The following is a 15016-nucleotide window of genomic DNA, read 5'->3' as shown; positions in this document are numbered from 1 at the left end:
AATGATGTTGATTTTTTAAAAAAATTTTAAAGTATTCATGCTATTTATAGATAACGATATAAACATAATAGTTTGAACCATTTTTCAAGCAAGATATTACAAAACCTTTTTTTTTTTGGCCTCTAAAGGTCTGTGGAAGAAAGTTTTAACTTGTCTGATGACAGCTCTAGCCCAAGCCCAGGAATTGTCAGGAAAAAGAAGATAGCGATTGGTGTGATATTCTCACTTTCAAAAGATGAAGAAGAAAATAGCAAATTTAATGAGTTCTTCTTTTCGCACTTCCCTCTGTTTGAGAGCCATATGAACAAACTGAAGAGTGCTATAGAGCAGGTAAATATTGTTGCTGCCACCTACATCACTTCTAAGCAATATTTCCCTTTTATTTGCTGTCATATTGTTTAGCCCTATTAATTTATTTTATTCTATCCCTTCTATCCTCATATTTATTTCTGGCATTTCTGTATAAAACCTCATTATGATCATTTGTAGTATTGGGGCTCTTCTGCTAAAGGTGCTAATGATCCAAACTGTGAATGAGCATCTAGCAAATGCACACAGAGATCCAGGAATACTGGTTTTGGAGAGGAGCCGCAGCTCAGCAATAGAGCACATGCTGTCACATGCAAAGGTCCTAGAGGTCATTCTCTGCTATCTCCAGTTAAAAGATCTCAGGGAGCAGACCTAGGAAAGAGATTTTGTTGACGCCTTGGAGATCTGTTGCCAGGCAAAATAGACCATTCTAGGCTAGGCAGAACAATTGGGCTAGCAAATGGTATTTACTACTGAATGCAGACAGATTAATTGGTCACCTGTTCAAGCACTGAATCCGCTCCTATGGTGAAGGAGCCAGTGTGGGAAACTTTGGACCTCTTTATAGCCTTTTGCAAGCAAAATTGTGCAAAGGGAAGATAACGCAAATACACGTGCTTCTTGTATCTATACCGTGATACCTAACTTGGCACTATGCCTATGTTTATCATGGTACAAAAAAACCTGTTTGCCTGTCCGGGTACACCTTAGATAGAACACAGCACATGACTTTGTTTTTCATTTTCTGTTGCCATGCCTGATGTTGGTTATCTCTTTAACAATTGTTTTCAAGGCTATGAAAATGAGTCGTCGATCAGCTGATGCCAGCCAACGGAGTTTGGCATATAACAGGATTGTAGAGGCCTTAAACGAATTCAGGTGAGTTTATTTTCCAGTCTTTTGTACCTTGTTGCCAAGTGTTTGATTGCTCCTCTTGAAAACAACTGCAGGGTTTCTAGACTGGAATAAACTCTCAGTTTAAGCCCCTGATCAGTCAACTGGGTCATGTTGGTATTTTACATTGCACAGCAATAAGAGAACAGGTATGATGTAGTGGCTAGAGTATTGGCCTAAATGTGGAAGATCCAGGTTAAAATCCTTGCTTGCCTGTGAAGCTCTCTAAGTGGCAAGTCACTTCTCAGTCTGGCCTGCTTACCAGGTAGTTGTGACCGAAGACTGCTCCATGTGCCTTGAAGGATAGATGGATACAGATCAATAAACATAATTTACATAGAAATTACTGATGGAGGCCAGAGCAGCTTTAGGGTGACTAAACCCACGGTCCAGACAGCTTATAGGATTGGTGTTCCTTTTTTTGCTATTCCCAGTTCCAGTTGGTTGTGCTATAGAAATTTTTTGTGAAGGGAATATTTTAAAGTCCTTTGTGATGCTCAATAAAACTGCATTGCAATGAGATCTAAACCTTCATATGACCTGTATACAATGGCTATGTGCCCAGCTTTATAGTAGCTGCATATTTTGTGGAAGTACAGACAGTCTTGGGATATTGGTATGTGGCAGGATACTTTCTAGAACACCAATAGAAAATCTGTTAAGCACAGAATGTCACACCAGAAATACATTTTTACCTGAAGGATGCAGTCTGTTTCTTGTTCTTCTATTGCTTATATTTGTTTATAAAACAATTTTGTGAGCTGCCTTAAACATTTTTGGAAAGTTAGGTTGAACAGAGGTATATATTGTAAAAAGAAATGACTGTCTAATTTTCTATATTAGCATAATTTGCTATGCTCATTGTATTTAGCTGATGTATTGGTATAAATAAGTTGTTTTAGCATACTTTCCAGTAGTAAAACTTGCATCAGCCACTACATTTGGTGGCGGGGAGGTTGGAAATCATGGGAGTTGAAAATAGATTATATTTTGCTTAAAAAAAAATGACGAGTTATAGTTTAGAAGCTTACTCTTGTTCAAAAATTTAAAACTCTATAACAAGAGGTTGAAAAGTTCTTAACTTTTGCTTTCAGGAAACTAGCAGCCAGATTGATGAATAAACTGAGATTGTGGTCTCCGTTTTGGTTTTGGGTGGGCTTCAGTGTTATGAAGGTGGCTTCGAACAGAGGAGGCATCAACCCAGCCTCCATTTCCAATCCTTTCTTGATCAAAGGCAGAAGGATCTGGCCAGTATAGGGGTAAAGTTCAGTACTAGAGCCACTTGAGATATTTGCTTCCAGACAGCCCAGATAATCAGGTGGAAGCCTGCACAGGCAAGTGTGAGACTTGAGCAGAGGTAGCAATTATCACTTTGTGCTTTTCTTACGCCATTATTTGTGGACCAGCATCCTAGCAGAGATGGCTTTGTTCAAAGATTTCCTTGGCAGCCTCCTTGACGCCCATCACTGTGGTTTAACACCTTATAATTTGGTGTAGGAGCAAACACTGCAAATAGGGTTGATACCCATTCCAAACCTTCACACAATCCCGTTTCACTAGGTTGCCCACTTCAGAGAATCTAGGACAAATATCTCACAGAGCCTTGGGCTGGGATCTCTCTATGTACTACTTTTCAGAAGTCCCACTTTGGGAGCTCATCCTTAACTAGAGACGTAAGAAGGCCTTGCTTTCCAAATTATTTACACAACAGGCATACATACTATGAAGAATGCTGCAGGGAGCTTAATACAGAGTGCTTGATGTAATCAGGATTAAGAGTTTGAAGGAGAGGAAGAGCATATTTGTGTAGCACATTGTATTTATTAATATTATTGGTTCAGCTACCACCCAGGAATGTGCAGCTAATGCAAACAGCTGTTAATTTGGATAGCTCTGCAGTAGTAGTTTGGCATGGAATAAGGAAGCTTACTATCCCTTCCCCTTTTGTGTCTCTGGAAGGAGCCGTACTCATTTTATCTCTAATTGTGTGTTGGTTCTGTTTCATAACTAATTGCGAGTTGGTTCTTATTTCTCTGTCCATCCAAAGATAGAGAAGTTACCCTCCAACATGTTAATAGGCATAAATGGAGTTAGAACGTTTGAGAAGGAAGGAAAAAACAAACTGCTGATCTATATAGTTTAGACAAGTGAAATATGTCTTGACTAAGCCTTTAAACACATTGGCTCAGTTCAGCCACCTTGTCGAGCCAGGACTAAATCTTGGTTTCATGCAGTGCCCGCTAGCCTCAGGTGCATGCAGTCCCCCTCCCCTTCATATGAGAGGGGAGGAAGGATTCTACTTCTGACCCTGGCTCATCACAAGATCCTTGTGGGAGTGGTTTGAACTATGGCTTAAATGACCCAGGATTTCCTGATTTGAACATCACAACTCATTCTGCCTTGTTTTAACTCCCTTTGTGTACACAGGGAGATAGGAGAGTTCAACCTGAGGCTAGGAGAGATCATGAACCAGCATTTAATCCTGGCTCTGCATTGACACCTGAACCATTGTAAACATGTGGCAATTCACATAAAATGTTGTTGCATAATTTGTTGAGAAAGGAGAGAGACGGTCCAGGTTTCCATTGTGCAATAAATATTGCTCCCCACAAGACAACTAACTAGGTTCATGAAATCCAGGATATTTTCATACAAATGAAACTACCTTTTTGGGTTATTTTACTTTTTAACCAAGCATGTTAATGTGTAGAAAGGCGACAGTTGCCAAAATGTTTTCTATGTTGATTCCCCTTTTCTGATTGCCAAGTGGGGTTTTAGTGCTGCAAATTGCGCAGCATAAAACGTATGCGAAGCAGGAGAGTGGCTCTTTCTCCTTGCCACCCTCTTTGTATCAGAAGAGCCAAATGCTGAAATCAAACAGGGATTTAAATATCCGCCAACTAGTGTTACATCCAACAGGAGTGTGTGAGAATAATTTACATCCAATGGGAGAGCAAACTTATTTCTGTGCTGTGCAAGGGACAGGTAACGTCAGCTTGTAGCAATGAAGATTGTGTGTCCTATTAAGAGGTCATTTGGTGAAATACCCCGGTGTGCTCACTCACTTCTGTTAGATATTTTTCTGGTCAGCAAGAACAGAACTAAGTTGTAAAGCTTGCATTAGACTTTAATAACCATGATCACATTTCCCCCTTGTACGTTTTTGCAATAATGAACAGACACACTGTGCAACAAACTGAACTCCTCTTGGCCATTATAGAACAATCTCAATGTCTCCTCTATGCTACTGGGAGATCTGAGTATTCAAGGATTCAATAGGAAAGTGCTACTGAATCTTGTATTATTTAAAACATAGCACAAAGACTCACTGCTGATGCCTGTGCCCATAACCTCTGTGTCCACAGCCTTCATGTGGTGGTGGCCCACCCAAGTTAGAGGAGGCCTGTAGAGGACAATTTGCTCCAAGTATCCGAAACATCTGGAGCTTTCAAGATCCAGCTGAACAGAAACTAGGTTGGCTTCAGCTGCCTATAATGCAAAAGCTCTATTACAGCAGTTCAGTAGAAGGCCTGTAGATAGTGTTCCCTCTATCCCTCCTTCCCCCATCCATGTATGGAATGAGTTTTGTTCTAGACAGAAGTATCAAGTTAATGTGGCACATGTTGTGTACCACTATAGATACAAACTCACACCACAAATACGAAAGAAAGGAAAATGGTATTTTACAGTTTTTCTTTCTTCGACTTCACATTTGCAAGTATATCTTACCCAACTAACTGATGGGGAATAGATTCAGTCCTGAACACAACCTATTGAGTTCATCCCACTGAACACAGGTTTAAGTGTATGTAAGATATAGGAAAATGCTGAAAGGAACCATCTCATACTGATGCAGGAGGCAATGGTAACCCCCTCCTGTATTCTACCAAAGAAAAACCATAGGGCTCTGTGGTTGCCAGGAGTCCAAACTGACTCATCAGCACACTTTACTTTACTTTAAGATTCCATATGCTCCTCTGAGGAACCACTATTGTATGTGAGGGTTTTTTAGTTTATGCCAGCCACTCATAGTAATGTTTAGCCACTCAACTACTTGTACTTATTTCATAGCTGAAATGAGGATTTCAGTTTCCTTTGTCTCCTGCACCCCACATAGTTAAGAGCCAGTGTGGTATAGTGCTTAGAATATTGGATAAGAATTGGGTTCAAAACCTTCCTTAGTCGGCCAGAAAGCTCAATGGGAAAACTAGATACTAGATACTCTCTCTCATCCTGACCAACCTCACAGGACTACTGTAAGGATAAAAGTAGGGAGAGAAAACACATGTACAACACACTAAGCTACTTGAAGGAAGGGCAGGATATAAGTGTCATAAGAAAATACATATGCACATAACACGTGCATATTTATGTTGACTTTTAGCCACATGACTCCTTTGTTGGAGTCATTAGCCACATTACTCCTTTGTTGGAAACATAAGAAAGAAAAGTCATCCATTAGCAATCAGCTTAGAATCTATCTATCTATCTATCTATCTATCTATCTATCTATCTATCTATCTATCTATCTATCAGGATTTAAGAATAAATACGCATTTCAATGGCAGGAGAGAAAGGCAGCTTTTTAAAAAATATCCCCATCAACTGATTTGCAAAGTGTTATTTTGATGCAAGTTAAATATATATATATCTTTTATTCAACTTTAGCCCTTTATGGAAGTGAGTGACTCCAGCCTGCAAGATCCCAACGTTGCACATGCACACACCCCTCTGCTTAACTGCTGCCTGAGTGCCCTCCCTTTTTTCTTTCCTGGCTGGCTCCCTCTTTACTTGCTAGTTCTTTCTTCATCCTACTTTTCCTACTCCCCTCTCCACTCATCCTTTTCTACCTTGCTTCTCCCCAGGGTCCCACCCCTTTAACTACCCCTTTCTCATTTGTTTTCTCTGTTCACCTTGAACTTGTTCTCTATCATGCTTACTTTAAAACAACACCAGTTTCTTTCACCTTTCCTCCCTGGTCCTTTTACATTCACTCACTTCTTTCCCATGCAGCAACTTTGCCTACCTCCTTCCTCTCTATTCCCAGTTTAGTTCCAGTTTATCCCTTCCCCCACCCACGATTAACTTTTTATCTTTCTTCTACTTTCTTTCAACATCCCTGCAGGTCTTTTTCTCAACTCCTCTTCCCTTTTACCATGCCAGTAGTCCCTGCCACATGCCTCATGAAACACTTCAGTTGAATGCATCACATTAAAAAATGAAAGCTCTGGAACTTTAGCAATAGCAGTAGCACTTACATTTATATACCGCTCTATAGCCGAAGCTCTCTAAGCGGTTTACAATGATTTAGCATATTGCCCCCAACATTCTGGGTACTCATTTGTTGCTTTACCTTTTTGTTGTTGCAAAAAATGGAGTTTCTGGGATTTCTAAGAGCTTTGAATTAGTTCAATAAGTGCTGTTCGCAGAGCAACATCAAATGGAGCCAGCACTTCCTTGGATCCCTTTTACTGTTGCCTGGAATGAGGGTGATGATGCCAATATTGAAACCCCCCCCCCCACTTACTTCCCCTCTTTCTCTGCCCTTGAGAAGCAGAGGGATAGAAAGACTACAAATTATGCTCTTTGCACATGTTAGAGTGAGATGGTAAAAACTCCCCAGGATAAGTTTCGGAGAGGATGTGGGAGAAAGGTGCATATTGGGGAGAGTGAGTGAGTGCCGATTACACCACCGATTACACCACCCTTAGCCAACATGAAGCAGAGTCAGCAGGCAGAGTGGGGAGGGGAGGGGAGCCGGGGCTTTGAAAACAAGCCTACAGAAGCCTTAAAAGGAGAATCAGAATGGAAGGAGGAAGGATGTCAAGCAAAGGCAAAAGAAATCGGCAAGGGAAAGTAAGACCTGCCACTTTCTTTGCCCTGCTTCTCCTTCCTCCTACCATTCTTATTGTGAAGTGCAGGCTCATCCCTGCAGCGAGTTTAGAAAACAAGGACAGTAGCTAGCTGCAGCTGGTAACATTAAGTGAGCGGGGAGCTCAGAGTGTTGGGCATGCGCACTCACCCACACACTTTAGAGGGAGCCGTGAGACATGCCTCATTTCTTACACCAGTTGCAAGCATGGTTAGAGCAGACCCAACACGTCATCACTGCATTTTCCCCTTGTGGAGAACATAGTCCCTCGCACTGTTATCTAGCTGGGCATGAATGCACTCACACAAACACGGAGCTACAAACACGGAGCTACGGGGAATGCCCCGTGAGTAAAGTCAGTCAGTTCACCAGTTCTGCAGACTTGACATCTTGTATGCTTATTATTTAGTATACTTATCGTGGTTCTCTTTCTTTTTTATAACAATCACAAAAGGCAACAATAAAGACTAGCATGCCAACATTTCTAGGTACAACACTTGTTTTTTAAAGGATTGCAGCATATTCGATCGTAATTCCATTCTTAAGGTATTTCCTGCTAGGAAGTGTTGATATTAATACATGGAATGGTGTTTCATTCCAGACCTACCTATTATTAGTTATAACTACACAAAACATTTGTTTATAAAGCTACTATAATCCTATTAATATTCAAGAGCTTGTGCAGAGGCCTTGTACACTGCAATGAACTCTATAAAATAAGTGACTTTCCTTGCACATGCATTTAATTGCCCTCCAGCTCCTGAGGACCAGCTGAGTGCATTAATGCTGATTATGCCTCTGAACAACATCCACATGGCTTTCATTTCAGGGAGAGAGAGAAATGCAGAGAGGAGCATTGCAAATGGGGCTAAAGAAAACACCACCTAAACTTTGGCTGTGTGTGTATGTGTAGTTTTCAGACACAATGCATCATTGCCCTGAGAGAGTTTTACTTAATAAATAAGTTGTGCAATGTGACTCAGAGGTTGTTCACATGAGCAGCCCAGCCATGAGCACCTGATCCTGGCACTGCCTCGACCCCTGGAAATTTACCCCAGGCTTTAACCTGGGTTTAAGGGTTCAAGCGTGCCATTAACCCCAGGTTCCGGGTGGTGTGTGTGTTTCTGTGCACATGCGGACTGCAGGCAAAAGCGCTCGGCTAAGAAGGGATCCCTCAATGCACCGCACTCCTGGCTTCTAGCTCCCTGCTCTGATGCTCGCTGTGGTACCATTCATGTGCTATGGTGAGTGGCAGAGTGAACCGGGGAGGGTACAACCTCATAGTCTAATTTAGCTAGGCACCTATGCTTTTTTTCAGCAATTCTTTCAGAACAGTGCCTTGCCGGGGGGGGGGGGGGGCACTTGCACATCCTTGCATTTTGGATAGCTTTATTCCCTTCCAAAACAAACTGGGTATTTATAAAAATGGGGGGAAGGGGGGGAATTAAATTCTGATAAGCACAAAACTAATTAGGTATAATTATTTTTAAATTCTTATTTCAGAATAGTTGCATTTTGCTGAAAGAAGCTTTTCACTATTGTTCTAGTTGTCAGGATATCCTTAAGTTTATTAAAACTCCCTTTGCCACAATGCATGGAACAGTTCTCCAGTCCTGGTAGAATGATGGGGGGAAATGATGGATGTCTGTTTTAAGGTGCTTGGCTGTGCGGTCCAATAGCCTTGTATTTTTCTGTAGCCCTGGGCGTCCATGAATACATGGGCCTCAATCTAGAGATTTGTTAGAGACTGGGGCATTTACATTTTTAATCCAGCACCTTCCGCATATGTGTGTACTCAAAGTACCACAATTCAGTAAGAGCAATCCACAAGAAGAAAAAGCCTTCTCTTGTGAATCACCCTCACTGCAGTCATTGTGAAGGGAAACATTTCCACATTCAGTTTCTGAGATCTGTGTTACTGTGTACAGTGTTCCTCCCCAACAGGCACACTGCCTAATAAGCTCATTCGGTTACTGAGAGACCATCAGCTCTCTGCTTTGAATCATAACTTTTGCTTTTAAAAAAAAGCAATCTAATTTGAACTTGTCCATTGTGGGTAAACCTCAATTTTGGATATTATCTCAGTTATCAAACTATTACAAGTCCTGTTTCAGCTACATTCTCATCCTCATGTAATGAAGAGGGATAAACCCAGAACTTGTTTCTGTTAGGAATATACTTCCTGACAGTATATACTCTGCAGAGTGCAAGTCCACTGTGTTGTGAATACAGTGTTAATATCTCACTAGGGACCCACATAGTCCTATATGTAATTAATGAGCATTGGAAGACAGATGGCCCTACTTTCAAGCAACAGTGTGTGGGTGGTGGTTCTATTTGTTATAATAATGTTATATGGTATTTTCTTGTGTTATCAGGGATGGGCTCACATTTGCTGTACTACTAAGAGTGGATGGGGCTAAAAGTCTCTATAATCAAAGTTCAGACTTGCACTAGCATTTCTAAAATTATGCTTGTTTTCACTTTACTGGAACCTGCTCATGAAAAGAATCTTCTTAAGTGAATTTTCTCCATTAAGATGCTGGTGTGGATAGAATTAAGGAAGTTAAGAGACCTCAACGAGGATGTCAGTTCTGTTAAATGTGGAGCTTGTTTCAGATTTTGAATAATGGCTGATTACAAAGAACATTGTGGCTCCTTAAAAGGAGACATCTATATGTGCATCTTGTATGTCGAGAGACTGCTAGGGAGAAATGAAAAGCAGGCCTTTCCCCCCCATTTGCCTGGCTGAAAGGCAGTTCATCCTCACCCTTGTGTTCTGTGCAATTACTTACATGTCTGGCATTGAGGGTTCCCTTTGCTGCAGTCACATGCCTGCTGGCTAGCAGCCAGTGGAATCTGATCTCTCTCTGAGGAAACACTATCAGTTGCAGATGCAGCCAGGGTTACCAGAATAGTAAATAACAAGTCACAAGACTTCAGCTAGCCTTTCAACGAAAACAAATAGCTTGAACATCTTCATATTAGAACCAAAACGGCTTCCTTCCCCCACCACCGCCTTATTCGAACTCAGCAGCAAACTCAGGCCTGTGTTTGCTAAAGCAGAACCTAGCAGGCTCATATGGTTTTGAGGTTTTGATTTTACCTCAGGCTTTAAAAACTGACTGGACGTTCATGACGCAAATTCGGGTTTCTGTTTTAAGCTCTTTTGGGGGAACTTTCGGTTACAAGGCATAAGAACAGCCCTGCTGGATCAGGCCCAAAGCCTATCTGGTCCAGCATCCGGTTTCACGCTGTGGCCCACTAGATGCCTCTGGGGAGCCCCCCTCAGGAGGTGAGGTCAGTGGCTCACGTAGGTAATTTTGGTGCTTTTGCTGCGAGCCCCCACCCCACTGTGAGGGCCCCCCCGAAACCTGATTCTGTGGGCCTCCTGCCACCATCCCACACCCTCCACACCAAACCTCTGATCCCGCCCCCCCTAACTTCAGCTGCCATGTGCACGGGCGAGGGGTGACAGCCGGAGGGGTGAACTGAGCATCACGGGCTTGCGACCATCAAATTGAACCGCATAGCTGTGCTGGAGTGCCTTGCAGTTCTCAAGAGCCGCTGGGGCAGATGGACAGGCCCAGTGGTCACTCTAGCTGCCGCTGCTGTGGGAGAAGGAGGCATGCTCAGTTCACCTCCTGGCCATGACCCCTCGGCTGTTCACATGGCGGCAGAAATTATGGAAAAAATTGGAGGTTCGGTGTGGTGGGGCAGCAGTGTGGCGTGCGTGGGGTGGTGGCAGGAGGTCCCCTGGACCTTGGAGGCTATGGAGAAGGGCCCCAAGGTCCAGGAGTAAGAATGCCTTGGGTGAGGGCATGCCCGCTCTCCTTCTGTTGCTCCCCTGCAACTGATATTGAGAGGCATTGTGAATCTGAGGCTGGAGTTGGTGCACAGCCACCAGACTAGTAGCCATTGATAAACCTGTCCTCCATGAACTTGTCTAAGCTTCTTTAAAGCCATCCAAGCTTGTGGCCATCAACACATCCCATGACAAAGAATTCCATAGATTAATTATGCTCTGTGTGAATAAGTACCTCCTCTTGTCGGTCCTAAGTTTCCTGACCTCCAGTTTCATGGGATGACCCCTGGTTCTAGTGTTGTGTGTTTGAGAAATTTCTCTCTGTCCACCCTCTCCACTCCATGCATAATTTTATGCACCTCGATCATGTCTCCCCTTAGTTTCCTCTTTTCCAAGGTAAAGACCCCTAGATGCTGTAGCCTAACCTCAGGTGGTGTATCTCTGTGGCCTTGCTGGTCAGTTGGTTGACAATTGAATGTTGAAGGTTAACCTTCAAGTGGGAAGTTTTTTCCCCTTATGATTTTTATTTCTAGCTAGAAGTCTGAAGACCATAATGGAGGAAGCCTTGGGGGAGACCACAGACTTTCAGTGATACTGCCACTCAAGCCTAGTCTTGCCCCCTCATCTACAGATGCTTTTTGTTTATACACCTTTAAAGACAGAGTTGCTTGGGCTGCAGTTGACACCCAGTTACAATGATCCAAAATGACAAAGAAGGCGCTCTCTTAAATACCCTGGGCCCAAGCCATTGAGGGCTTTATAGGTAATAAACAGCACTTTGGATTTCGCCCAGAAACAAATTGGCAGCCAGTACAATTCTTTTAAAATTGGTGTGGTCCCTTCAGGTTGTCCCAAAGACCAGTCTTGCTGCCACATTCTGTACCAATTGTAGTTTCCGGACTACGTACAAAGGCAGCCCCAAGTAGAGTGCATTACAGTAGTCAAGCCTGGAGGTTACCAGCATATGTACCACTGGTTTTAAGGTCATTTACCTCCAGAAATGGGCATAGCCAACATAGCCAAAGCTGATAAAAAGTACTCCTGGCCATTTCTTCAACCTGAGAAACCAGAGAGTTTTTGGTCCAGGAGCACCCCCTAGCTACATACCTGAACTTTCAAGGAGAGTATAATCGCATCCAGAAAAGGCAGTCATCCCTCAGGTCCCAAAACACACACACACACACACCGTCTTATTTAGATTCAATTTCCATTTGTTATCCCTCATCCAGCTCATTTCCACCTCCAGGTAGGCATTTAAGGAAGTTATACCCTTTTCTGCTGAGGTCAACATGGAGAAATAGATTTGGGTGTTGTCAGCTATCAGTTAGCAATAACACGTCAGTTATCAATAACACCCTGCACCAAACCTCCTGATGATCTCTTCCAGCAGCTCCATGTAGATGTTAAAGAGCACTGGAGAAAGTATAGAGCCTTGTGGAACTCCACACTTTAGTTCTCACTTTGCAGAACAGCAATCTCCAAGCAACTCCATCTGGAATCTACCAGAGTGGTGGGAACGGACCTACCTTAAAACAGTGCCACCAATCCCACCCGCCTCAGGGGACCCAGAAGGTTACCATGGTTGATGGTATCGAAAGCCGCCAAGATATCCAAAAGGATCAGCAGAGTCACACTCCCTCTCTCATTAGCAATTTGGAGACCATCCATCCAAGGTAGTCTCAAACCCACAGCCCACTCGAAAGCTGGTTTGAAATGGGTCAAAATAACCTGTATCATCCAAAATTGTTTGCAGCTGAGAGGCCACCACCCACTCGATCACCTTGCCCAACCATGGAAGATTTGAAACAAGTCTGTAATTAGTTAACTCCGATCCAAGAGGGATCCAATGCACGTTTCTTCAAATAAGGTCTAATAATAGCCTTATGATAAGGAGGCATCCTGCCCTCCTTCAGAGAAGCATTTCTATTATTTACCAGTCCCAATCTGATGATATGATTACCAGATGAGATATGCCAAGTTTGGCAAGGGTCAAGATAACAGGTTGTAGGATGCACAGTCCAAAACAGTTTGTCCACTTCCTCAGGACAAACAGAAAGTGATCCATTCTAATCCCGTACGAGGAGTTGCTGGACACTTCCACAATAGACTCTGCAGTAAGTGTGGAATCCAGCTACAAGATATTTTACCCACAAAATAGCCATTAAAGATGTCGCAGTGAGTGACTGATAGTTCCAAGGCCGTAGCTAGGGGAGAGGAGGCCCGTGTTTGCCCCTCTCCCTGGCAGCCCCTTGGAGTGAGAAAGATAATGAAGAAAATAGAGATGGGTGGAGCTGGAGGGTCCTCAGGAGCTGGAAGGCCCGGGTTCTTAGAACTCATCTGCTCATGGTTTCAAGTACAAATTCAGGGTGTTTTTTAACTCACTAGCCCCCTCATGACTTATGTACGTACTAGCCCCCTCACAACTCCACTGGACATGAATTTGCGGAAGCAATGTGGGCAGAAAAGAACCGCTCTTTGCCGCCTGCACTGCCAGAGCGTAGCTCTTCAAATGTGTTCTGTATTGCGACCTGTCAGATTCATGTTGTCTTCCTCCACTTGTGCCTTAGTCACCTACCTTGCAGCTTCAGCTTCTGTAGTTCTTCCAAATACCACAGGGCTGACACTGAAGCAGGTTGGAGAGGATGCTTAGGAGCAATTGTGTCTATTGCTCTAGTGTGTTCATAATTCCATATTTACACTAGTTCATCGATAGAATCGCTAGCAGAACCAACTCTAAACCCTTCCAAGGCTTCTTGGAATTCTATTGGATCCATTAACTTCCTCGGGTGGACCAACCTAATAGGTCCTTCACCCCTGCAGAGATAGTTGTGGTTTTAAGTCTTACCTTAACCAGGTGATGATCCATCCATAACAATGGGGAGATGACAGGAGTCCCCAGCCACAGAACACCACCGTGAATAGAGCAAAAGAACAAATCGAGCTTGTGTCCGACATAATGCATCAGTCCAGAAAGCAACTGGGGTAGGCCCATAGTTGTCATAGCCACTATGAACTTCTGAGCTGCTCCTGACAACCCAGTCCTGAAATGAACATTGAAGTCTCCCACCAACAACAATCTGGGCCACTCCAATGCCAACTCTGCAGCCAGGTCCGCAAGCTGATTTAGGGACTCTGTTGGGCAGCAGGGTGATCAGTACACCAACAGAAGTCCCAGTTTATCCTTGGTCTCTAGACTTAGGTGCACACATTCAATATAGGCCAATTCCCTGACAGGGATCCTGGTAAGGGAGATGGTATTCTTATAGACCACAGCCACCCCACCTTCCCATTCACATCCTCTCACTTGTTTCACGACTGAGTAACCCACCGGGAGAAGCTAGAACAAAACCGGACCACTAGCTTCTCCTGACCAGGTCTCCATAATGCACACCAGATCAGCTCCTTCATCCATAATCAAGTCATAGATGATGTCATACTTACTTTGAACCAACTTGGCATTACAGAATAATAAAGTGAGGTTCTGTGGGTTTTTGGCACTGCTCTCCAAGGTCAAAGAGGTGGTAGGCCTGCTGGAAGGGGAAACAGCAGTTAAATTTCTGGATTCCCTTCCCCTGTAATGGCCTGTTGACCTTCCAATGCCATATTAGTGTTAAATTTTTAATTGTTGTTTAGATTTTTAATTGCTGTAATTTTTGAATGTTTTTTTTTAATTAATTGCTGTTTGGATTTTTTAATTGCTGCAATTTTTGAATGTGTTAGATTTTTAATTCTTGTTTTAATAGCTATTCTTATTTTTTGTTTTTGTAAACATCCTGCAGATGCGGAGTCAGGTGGTATATAAAACATACATACATACATACGAACATACATCTTCTTCGATTCCCCACCAACACTGAATAGCTGCCCTAGAGTCATTTCCTTGGGACAACCCAAGGCACACACCTGTACCAGGCCCTACCAATTACTAGGCAACAGTGGTGTAGTGAGCAGAAGTCTTCCTTTTATGAGTCCAAAACAATAAGTTGGTCACATCCCTCAGTCCCACACCCGAAGGCTGCCACCAAAGTCCAGCCCCCTTTGGCAGCCGACCGGCTGTACCCTCAGTGCTGCTCACCTAATAAGGGCCAAGAGTTCAAATGTCCAACTGGTGTGACTCTCACCCACTCAATCAGGCA

General features: G+C 43.2%; 1 protein-coding gene across 5 annotated transcripts in view; it reads left to right on the top strand.

The window, feature by feature from the left end:
- Positions 1-15016, top strand: part of FNIP1 (folliculin interacting protein 1) — a 116170-nt gene that overhangs the window by 84438 nt on the left and 16716 nt on the right. For all 5 annotated transcript variants that reach the window (XR_008317305.1, XM_053300765.1, XM_053300763.1 and 2 more), the window contains 2 exons: positions 129-330; positions 1103-1188. Coding sequence is in view for 4 of the 5 variants with exons in the window: in XM_053300765.1 (XP_053156740.1) it covers positions 129-330; positions 1103-1188 (288 nt within the window). In the remaining variant the exon portion in view is untranslated. The remainder of the gene's footprint in view (positions 1-128; positions 331-1102; positions 1189-15016) is intronic.

This window comes from Hemicordylus capensis, chromosome 2 (assembly GCF_027244095.1).
Source record: "Hemicordylus capensis ecotype Gifberg chromosome 2, rHemCap1.1.pri, whole genome shotgun sequence".
NCBI lineage: Eukaryota > Metazoa > Chordata > Lepidosauria > Squamata > Cordylidae > Hemicordylus > Hemicordylus capensis.
The sequence above is the reverse complement of the archived record's forward strand: the minus strand, read 5'-3'. Positions and strand labels throughout refer to the sequence as shown.